The sequence below is a fragment of the Sceloporus occidentalis genome, unplaced genomic scaffold, assembly GCF_023333645.1.
Source record: "Sceloporus occidentalis isolate IW3139 unplaced genomic scaffold, rSceOcc1.0.p SCAF_1, whole genome shotgun sequence".
NCBI lineage: Eukaryota > Metazoa > Chordata > Lepidosauria > Squamata > Phrynosomatidae > Sceloporus > Sceloporus occidentalis.
Window position 1 is genome coordinate 217,271,564 of NW_028316981.1, and position 10,578 is coordinate 217,282,141.

Sequence of the window (10,578 nt, forward strand, 5' to 3'; positions counted from 1 at the left end):
CTGAAGCTGGATTCCATGGTTTTCCCCCCAAACACACACACATACCCCTCATTATTCATTCAATACATATTTTTAATGGAATGGTCAATCTGCTTGTATTTGCCTGAATTCCTCAGCAGTCAATCAAGCACCTTCTGTATTTCAGTAAACAATTGGACCAGTGTTGGACCAGAGCTGGACCAAAGACCAGATGGATAAGTGGTGTTGGTGTCACTCAGTGTAGTATCTCATGGTGTTACCCCCACTGACCTCCTCCCATACTACACCATACAGAATCCTTAGTACTACTTTTTGTACTAGTGTTACTCATAAATTGTAATTCCAATACATCACTGAATGTAAAGGCAAGAGTTGTGACATAAACTGGCAAAATTAAAAATTTTACCTTTAAATTATAATTATCATATGCCCAGCCAATGTATTTACAGGTACACTGTTTCATGCAGTTAAAGGGAAAATCTGTTAAGATGTGACTCATACCATCTCTTCAATGTTTTAAGGGCTTGTAGATGAGAGCCACAGCCTATTTTTGCCACAAGGCAGATGTTTGGGAAGCAGTGGTGGTGTCATTCCCCATAAGGGTGTCACCTGGTGCAGACTGCACTCCCCATGCCTCCCTAATGATGCCCCTGTATGGGACTTTGTTTCCTTTTATTCTTCTATTATTTTATTCTGTGCATTATTTCACAACTCCCAACTCCCACCCTTTAATCCCAGGGAAAAGTCTCTTACATCTGGGTTGTCACAACCAATCATTTCCCCATATGAGACTTGGTGGCAGAGGCAGTACGTAGGTTCATTGGGATCCACAGGCATGTCCAGTACATCAGAAGGGTGCACATTGCCAAAGGTAACAGAAGGCATTCCATACTCTGTGCTGCTTCAAGGGCGAAAACACAGTTAAGAAAGTCAGTGATAACAGGTTCTCCCCACTTGCACAGCAAAATCCCTGCTGTTGAAAACCTTTCCTTCCACCCCACCTTATCCCAGAATCTGCTACCTTGACCTCCCAAGACTTTCCAGGCTGATATTTCTCACAACCTAACCTGTTAGATCTCGACTTTTCCAGACACAGAAAATAACAACAACCATGTGCTACACAGCACTAGAATGAAGTAAAATGAAAGAGATGTGATCCTGGGTGATCTCAGGCTGTAGCTATGGACATGAACTAGTCAGGCTTAAGGGTGCCATGCCTTCCCAATCACTCACGTGCGGACTAATTTCAGCTTCTTTTGTGCTGTCTTTGGTGCCTCTTCATCAGAATTCTTCCCCTTGGAGCGAGCACGGGCAGCTTTCTTCTCTTTCTGGGCTCGTCCTTCTGTGTACACAATAGAGAGTGGGAGGCGTAAATAAAATCTCTCTCTAAAAGATATATGGAATTTATTTGCTTCATTAGGATAACTTTGGCCTGTTACAGACAGGCCAAAATAAAGCTGCTTCGAGTCACTTTGGAGGTATGGTATTTCAATGATGCATGCGTCCTAAGAGTCCAAAAGCCACACAGAAGCCACGCTCCAGTCCTAAGGACTGGAGTGCAGCTTTGGTGTGGCTTTTGGACTCTTAGGACTCATGCATCATTGAAATACCATACCTCCAAAGTGACTCGAAGCAGCTTTATTTTGGCCTGTCTGTAACAGGTCTTTATAACACACAATCATTTTAACTCTCTGTAAGGGAAAAAATCAAATGCTTCAGATAACTTGTTCCTCTCACCTCTGTCCAACAACTAGACACAGGGGTATGAATAATATTGCGACCACTGTGATGTTTGTGTTCCATGTACCTACAAGCTGGATAAATTAAGCCAGGTGCACCTTACTTCAACAACCTATTTTGCATCTGGATAGGAGGCTCCACCTAGTTTACCATTCTGCCTTCCACAATAGGTGATAGATACTTCCTGGAAATCCACCAAAGTCCTTGCTATAGTTGTTCCCCTGCAGCTAGTATTAAATTGCATACTGTTTCTAAACCAAATTACCCCACCCCCTTGCACTATTGCCATTGCCTATTTCTGAACACTTTCCAGCTACAGGCTGAATTTCCCTTATCTGAAATGCTTGTAAGATGAACTGTTTTGGATTTTGGGATATATGTATATACATAATGAGATATCTTGGAGATGGGAGCCAAGTCTAAACATGAAATTAATTTATGTTTTGTGTACACCTTATACACATAACCAGAAGGTAATTTTATAAATAGTATTTTAAAATAATTTTGCACATGAAACAAGTGTACTCTGAACCATCAGAAAGCAAAGGTGTCACTATCTCAGCCACCACTGTGGACAATTTTGGACTTTGGAATATTCTGAATTCTGGAATTCCAGATAAGGGGGACTCAATGTATATAGGCTATCCTTTTGAGATGAGACATAGTATTTTAAACATGACTTCATCACAGATTTGTATATGAGAATTATAACATCAGCCACTTTTTTCAGTCCTAAGAAACCCAAATCCAGAAATTGTTTTTTAAATTGCCTTTGCACACTACATAAACATTTTTACTGTACTACTCATTATGGCTACAAGATCAGTTTCTTTCTGACTAAATTAGTGTATGGAAAGTTAGGGTTGTTGACTCCAATGTGCATCACTTTACACTAACTTACACTAAATCTCACATATCTTTCAATGAAGATTACAATACATTATCCAAGTAATGCACATTCTCTCAGCCTCAGAGGATGGCAATGGAAACCTCCTTCTGAAGAAACTTGGCAAGAAAACCCAATGATAGGGGCCTTGGGATCGCCATAAGTTGAAAACGATTTGAAGGTACAAAACAACAACAACAAATTCAAGTAATAATAGCTGGGAATTCATTTAATAGTAGCTGGGAACAACTTATTAGCCCATAGGCTGAATTCCTTTTTGGGAAGCCTCCTCACGGCTTCATTCCAGCAAGAGATGAGAGGACAAGAACACCAGGTGGGTCATTGTTATAGGATAAGCACTAATGTATGAACTATATTTTGTAAATCTTAAGCCAATGAAGTCTAAATATTATGGATGTAAGTATGTTTGTATATGGAAGTAAGTGTCTGTAAGGGATGTGGTGGCTCAGCGGTCAAGACGCTGACAACTGCAAGATAGGCAGGTTGGCAGACCTAAGCAACGCATGAAAGTATGACCTCCCGTCACTAGTTCCAGCTTCTGCCAACCAAGCCTGTTCAAAAGCATGTAAACGTACAAGTAGATAAATAGGTACCACTTTGGTGGGAAGGCAACAATATGCTGGCAATATGATTAAAGTCGTCTTTGACAAACCTGGCTCTATGGCTTAGAAACGGAGATAAGCACCACCACCTACAGTCAGACATGACTTAACAACCTTGTGAAAGGGGAAGCCTTTACCTTTAAGTGTGTTTGTGTAAAGTAAAAAGTAAGATATTTTTGTTTGAAGAAGCAAAATACTAAGCGTGCAGGCTTCCCAACTAGTTCCATGCATGAAACCACTGTAACCAAACTGGTTACAAACTCTGAGAAATGAATTACATTCTCCTGAGCTTGTCAGTTTTCCTCTAGAAGTCAAATTAACATCTTCTGTATGCTCTTTCTGATTGTCTTCTGAAAGAACATTAACAAAGGTGTCATCATATATCTGAAACAAAGTACAGTCCTCCCTCTGTTATCACAGTCTTCAGACTCGTGTCCCTCGCTTATGTGTGAGGGATGAAAGGAGGGGGAAAGAATGGGGCAGCGCCTGCGCCTACATTCAAGCCAATGGGGTTTGAATATAAGCAAAACTCTGTTTTTGCAAGAGGGTCTGAAACAGATCCCCCACAAAAAAAGGAGGGGCAACTGTACTTCAAGGAACATAGATCTCTCTTTCCCCCAAAGCAGACAGCAATATCAGTTTATATCCTATTTTCCCCCAAAGGCCATTAGTAAATCCCATCCACACCTTTTATGTACTCACTAACATTATAAATAAGATTGGGATAAAAGCTTGTGACCGGTCCATTGTTACCTAATATCATACTGGAGTAAAGATTTGACACAGATTTTCCAACCCAAGCCAAATAGCTATCAACCACATACCACATTTTCTTTTGATGGATACCCCCAAGCTCTCATCAGGACAATATAATGTAGCCAATCTTGCTAAAGACCTCTTTTCTGTGTATCCTAAAGCCTGAAATCCTACTGTCAAATGCTGGTCCTCTCACACATCCCCTAGTTCTCTCACCCCCTCCCCTAGAGTCCAATCAAACTCTACAAAACCCAGGAATCCCAAACTCACTTTTTTTGCCTTTGCTGGATGAGCTGTCATAATCACTTGACTCAATTTGTTTCTCTTTCAGATCAGCTTCAAATCGGGCAAGATCTGTGTCTAACCGCCGGATATGCTTATCTACCTGGAAATATATCAAAAGACAGAACAGAGCTAAGATACCCCAAGCAAGCAAGAGGACAAGGGGTGGGAGAGACATTGAAGCCATTACTAATCCACAGACCCTGGTAGCTTACCAGGACAAAAAGAATTAAACTAAGCCAAAAGCAAAGGCTTTTCACATAATTTGAAGATTCTTGCAAGAAAAAAAAGACCACTAATTAAATCCCACCTCACCAAATTCATAGACCCCCTTCCTGCTGTGCCTCATACCATCTCATATGTTTGCATAGCAAGCTGCACTTTGTCATCCCCAAATTCCTTGCATTTCCCATACGCTTCTTGTATTTGCTTCAGAAGCCCCAGTTTCTCCTCCGAAGACAAGGTCCGCGCATTGCTAATGTACTCAGTAGCCAATTTATCAATCTCTGATTTAAGATCTGAAAGAAAAGACAGGGCAAAGAATAGTAATGGAGACAACTTTGGCATAACCGCAAACTCTTATGATGAGATGTGTATGTTGTTCTTCAAAGGTAATAAAGATGACACTAACAGTCATTCCAAATCAGCAGTTGTGTTGGTCCCAGTACAGCCTCTAACTCACCTTCTGTTCGTTGGTCGAGATCTCGCATAAGCTGAAAGTTTCTTTGTAGTTCAAATGGCAAATTCTCAATACCTAGAAAAAGGAAGTGACCATGAAACAGTGAAGGCAGACAGCCAAGTGGGACTTCCCAAACCACCATTTGCACCTTTTTATAGGATGCTCAACATTAACATAGCCTGAACAGTCACAGCGGTCCAAAATACGCTGCAGAAATAGTCTACTTTGGCCTGTTACAGACAGGCCAAAATAAAGCTGCTTTGGGTCTCTTTGGAAGTATGCTGTTTAAATGATGCATGCATCCTAAGAGTCTGGAAGCTGCACCAAAGCTGCACTCTAGTCCTTAGGAATGGAGTGTGGCTTTGGTGCGACCTCCGGACTCTTAGGACCCATGCACCATTTAAATAGCATACCTCCAAAGAGACCCGAAGCAGCTTTATTTTGGCAGTCTGTAACAGACCTTTAAGACTACTTTAACTACCCTGCCTCATTGCTAGAGAATTCTAGGAACTGTAGTTATATCAGATATTTAGCCTTCTCTGTCAGATAGCTTTGGTGCCACAATAAACTACAGTTCCCAGGATTCCTTAGCACTGAGCCAAGGCAGTTAAAGCAGTCTCAAACTGGATGATTTCTGCAGTGTGTTTTGGACCAGAGCTAGTTTTAGACTATTTAAATTCAAATAACTATGCGATAAAAGAAACAAATGTCTATTCCACGCATTAAATGTACATACTCTGCAAGAATAATCTTGGGTCTCTGGCTACATAATTTATGTATGTTTTATATTATTTGGGGGTATAGTTACAAAAAGCCAGGGTGATGTAGTGGTTTGAGTGTTGGACTACGACTCTGGAGACCAGGGTTCGAATCCCCACTCAGCCATGAAACCCACTGGGTGACCTTGGGCAAGTCACACTCTCTCAGCCTCAGGAGATGGCAATGGCAAACCTCCACTGAACAAATCATGCCCAGAAAACCCCATGATAGGTTTGCTTTAGGGTCGCCATATGTCAGAAACGACTTGAAAGGAAAACAATAAATACCGAGGAAACATATGACAAATATCACAAACATAATAATAATAACAATAACAACTAACATTTGGTTTATACATGCTTGAGTATCAGTAGTACTGTTGTGTTTAGAAACATTTTAATAGGAAAGAAGCACATTTATAGAGGAAGAGGCAGGCCTTTCAAACATTTTGCAGCTCTGTAAAAGGTTGTTGCTGTTGTTGTTGTTGTGTGCCTCCAAGTCATTTGTGACTCATGCAACCCCAACTATATAAAAATATATTATTTACCTTAAAAAAAATCAGAGATAGTACCAAGGAAGCCCCTAAAACCACAGTCCTCTTTCTCACCTCACAATAATGGTCTTCAATGTGGGGAAAAAACAAACAAGAGGGAAAGAATGAATGTGAAATGGGACACACTAGCAAATGACAGCACTTGCCCATAAGGGAACCAGAGGAAATCATGGGAGAATGCTTGCCTACAGGGAATCATTGGGGAATACTTGCTCATAGAGAAACCATACTTGCCCATAGGGAACCAGTGGGGAATACTTGCTCATAGGGAATCATTGGGGAATGCTTGCCCATAGAGAAACCATACTTGCCCATAGGGAACCAGTGGGGAATCCTTGCCCATAGAGAAACCATACTTGTCCATAGGGAATCATTGGGGAATACTTGCCCATAGGGAATCATTAGAGAATACTTGCCCATAGGGAATCATTGGGGAATGCTTGCCCATAGAGAAACCATACTTGCCCATAGGGAACCAGTGGGGAATACTTGCCCATAGAGAAACCATACTTGTCCATAGGGAATCATTGGGGAATACTTGCCCATAGGGTATCATTGGGGAATGCTTGCCCATAGGGAATCATTAGAGAATACTTGCCCATAGGGAATCATTGGGGAATGCTTGCCCATAGAGAAACCATACTTGCCCATAGGGAACCAGTGGGGAATACTTGCCCATAGAGAAACCATACTTGCCCATAGGGAATCATTGGGGAATACTTGCCCATAGGGTATCATTGGGGAATGCTTGCCCATAGGGAATCATTAGAGAATACTTGCCCATAGGGAATCATTGGGGAATCCTTGCCCATAGAGAAACCATACTTGCCCATAGGGAATCATTGGGGAATACTTGCCCATAGGGAATCATTAGAGAATACTTGCCCATAGGGAATCATTGGGGAATCCTTGCCCATAGAGAAACCATACTTGCCCATAGGGAACCAGTGGGGAATACTTGCCCATAGGGAATCATTGGGGAATGCTTGCCCATAGAGAAACCATACTTGCCCATAGGGAACCAGTGGGGAATACTTGCCCATAGAGAAACCATACTTGCCCATAGGGAATCATTGGGGAATGCTTGCCCATAGGGAATCATTAGAGAATACTTGCCCATAGGGAATCATTGGGGAATGCTTGCCCATAGAGAAACCATACTTGCCCATAGGGAACCAGTGGGGAATCCTTGACCATAGAGAAACCATACTTGCCCATAGGGAATCATTGGGGAATGCTTGCCCATAGGGAATCATTGGGGAATGCTTGCCCATAGAGAAACCATACTTGCCCATAGGGAATCATAGGGGAGTACTTGCCCATAGGGAATCATTGGGGAATGCTTGTCCTTAGGGAATCATTAGAGAATACTTGCCCATAGGGAATCATTGGGGAATGCTTGCCCATAGAGAAACCATACTTGCCCATAGGGAATCATTGGGGAATGCTTGCCCATAGGGAATCATTGGGGAATACTTGCCCATAGGGAATCATTGGGGAATGCTTGCCCATAGAGAAACCATACTTGCCCATAGGGAATCATTGGGGAATGCTTGCCCATAGGGAATCATTAGAGAATACTTGCCCATAGGGAATCATTGGGGAATGCTTGCCCATAGAGAAACCATACTTGCCCATAGGGAACCAGTGGGGAATACTTGCCCATAGAGAAACCATACTTGTCCATAGGGAATCATTGGGGAATACTTGCCCATAGGGTATCATTGGGGAATGCTTGCCCATAGGGAATCATTAGAGAATACTTGCCCATAGGGAATCATTGGGGAATCCTTGCCCATAGAGAAACCATACTTGCCCATAGGGAATCATTGGGGAATACTTGCCCATAGAGAAACCATACTTGCCCATAGGGAACCAGTGGGGAATACTTGCCCATAGAGAAACCATACTTGTCCATAGGGAATCATTGGGGAATACTTGCCCATAGGGTATCATTGGGGAATGCTTGCCCATAGGGAATCATTAGAGAATACTTGCCCATAGGGAATCATTGGGGAATCCTTGCCCATAGAGAAACCATACTTGCCCATAGGGAATCATTGGGGAATACTTGCCCATAGGGAATCATTAGAGAATACTTGCCCATAGGGAATCATTGGGGAATCCTTGCCCATAGAGAAACCATACTTGCCCATAGGGAACCAGTGGGGAATACTTGCCCATAGAGAAACCATACTTGTCCATAGGGAATCATTGGGGAATACTTGCCCATAGGGTATCATTGGGGAATGCTTGCCCATAGGGAATCATTAGAGAATACTTGCCCATAGGGAATCATTGGGGAATGCTTGCCCATAGAGAAACCATACTTGCCCATAGGGAACCAGTGGGGAATACTTGCCCATAGAGAAACCATACTTGTCCATAGGGAATCATTGGGGAATACTTGCCCATAGGGTATCATTGGGGAATGCTTGCCCATAGGGAATCATTAGAGAATACTTGCCCATAGGGAATCATTGGGGAATCCTTGCCCATAGAGAAACCATACTTGCCCATAGGGAATCATTGGGGAATACTTGCCCATAGGGAATCATTAGAGAATACTTGCCCATAGGGAATCATTGGGGAATCCTTGCCCATAGAGAAACCATACTTGCCCATAGGGAACCAGTGGGGAATACTTGCCCATAGGGAATCATTGGGGAATGCTTGCCCATAGAGAAACCATACTTGCCCATAGGGAACCAGTGGGGAATACTTGCCCATAGAGAAACCATACTTGCCCATAGGGAATCATTGGGGAATGTTTGCCCATAGGGAATCATTAGAGAATACTTGCCCATAGGGAATCATTGGGGAATGCTTGCCCATAGAGAAACCATACTTGCCCATAGGGAATCATTGGGGAATGTTTGCCCATAGGGAATCATTAGAGAATACTTGCCCATAGGGAATCATTGGGGAATACTTGCCCATAGAGAAACCATACTTGCCCATAGGGAATCATTGGGGAATGTTTGCCCATAGGGAATCATTAGAGAATACTTGCCCATAGGGAATCATTGGGGAATGCTTGCCCATAGAGAAACCATACTTGCCCATAGGGAATCATTGGGGAATACTTGCCCATAGGGAATCATTAGAGAATACTTGCCCATAGGGAATCATTGGGGAATGCTTGCCCATAGAGAAACCATACTTGCCCATAGGGAACCAGTGGGGAATACTTGCCCATAGAGAAACCATACTTGCCCATAGGGAATCATTGGGGAATGCTTGCCCATAGGGAATCATTAGAGAATACTTGCCCATAGGGAATCATTGGGGAATGCTTGCCCATAGAGAAACCATACTTGCCCATAGGGAACCAGTGGGGAATCCTTGACCATAGAGAAACCATACTTGCCCATAGGGAATCATTGGGGAATGCTTGCCCATAGGGAATCATTGGGGAATGCTTGCCCATAGAGAAACCATACTTGCCCATAGGGAATCATAGGGGAGTACTTGCCCATAGGGAATCATTGGGGAATGCTTGTCCTTAGGGAATCATTAGAGAATACTTGCCCATAGGGAATCATTGGGGAATGCTTGCCCATAGAGAAACCATACTTGCCCATAGGGAATCATTGGGGAATGCTTGCCCATAGGGAATCATTGGGGAATGCTTGCCCATAGAGAAACCATGCTTGCCCATAGGGAGTCATAGGGGAGTACTTGCCCATAGGGAATCATTGGGGAATGCTTGTCCTTAGGGAATCATTAGAGAATACTTGCCCATAGGGAATCATTGGGGAATGCTTGCCCGTAGAGAAACCATACTTGCCCATAGGGAATCATTGGGGAATGCTTGCCCATAGGGAATCATTGGGGAATGCTTGCCCATAGAGAAACCATGCTTGCCCATAGGGAGTCATAGGGGAGTACTTGCCCATAGGGAATCATTGGGGAATGCTTGCCCATAGGGAATCATTGGGGAATGCTTGCCCATAGAGAAACCATGCTTGCCCATAGGGAATCATTGGGGAATGCTTGCCCATAGGGACCCACTGGGGAATCCTTGGGGAATGCTTGCTGTGGGCAAGTACCGCCCAATGCTTCCCTATGGGCAAGTGCTGCTGTCTCTGGTTTCAACGCTGCCAGTGTCACCAGTGGAAGTGCCACTGTCTCATGCATGGCAAGGTCTTCCAAAGCCTGTCCCCAGCAAGGGCTGTTGTCGAGATGCGTGACCCGAGAGCCAGCCCGCGGCCTGCCTGCCTCCCTCCCTCCCCTTCGGGGCTCTTACTGTCCAGGTAGTGCTCCAGGTACATCCCCGCCGCCATCTTGGGTCCCGGCCAAGCGCCCGAACAGCGCTCCT

The 10,578-nt window shown here is 43.6% G+C and overlaps 1 protein-coding gene across 2 annotated transcripts in view; it reads right to left on the minus strand.

Annotated features, from left to right (window-relative positions):
* Window positions 1–10,578, minus strand: part of ING4 (inhibitor of growth family member 4) — a 19,293-nt gene extending 8,715 nt beyond the window's left edge. Inside the window, exons 1-6 of one of the 2 annotated variants that reach the window (XM_089488918.1) lie at window positions 10,507–10,578; window positions 4,949–5,020; window positions 4,618–4,784; window positions 4,255–4,369; window positions 1,213–1,321; window positions 733–880 (exon numbers count right to left, since the gene is read on the minus strand). In XM_089488918.1, the coding sequence (XP_089345044.1) occupies window positions 733–880; window positions 1,213–1,321; window positions 4,255–4,369; window positions 4,618–4,784; window positions 4,949–5,020; window positions 10,507–10,543 (648 nt within the window). In that variant the 5' untranslated portion in view covers window positions 10,544–10,578. The remainder of the gene's footprint in view (window positions 1–732; window positions 881–1,212; window positions 1,322–4,254; window positions 4,370–4,617; window positions 4,785–4,948; window positions 5,021–10,506) is intronic. The other variant, XM_089488919.1, reaches the window with a different exon arrangement.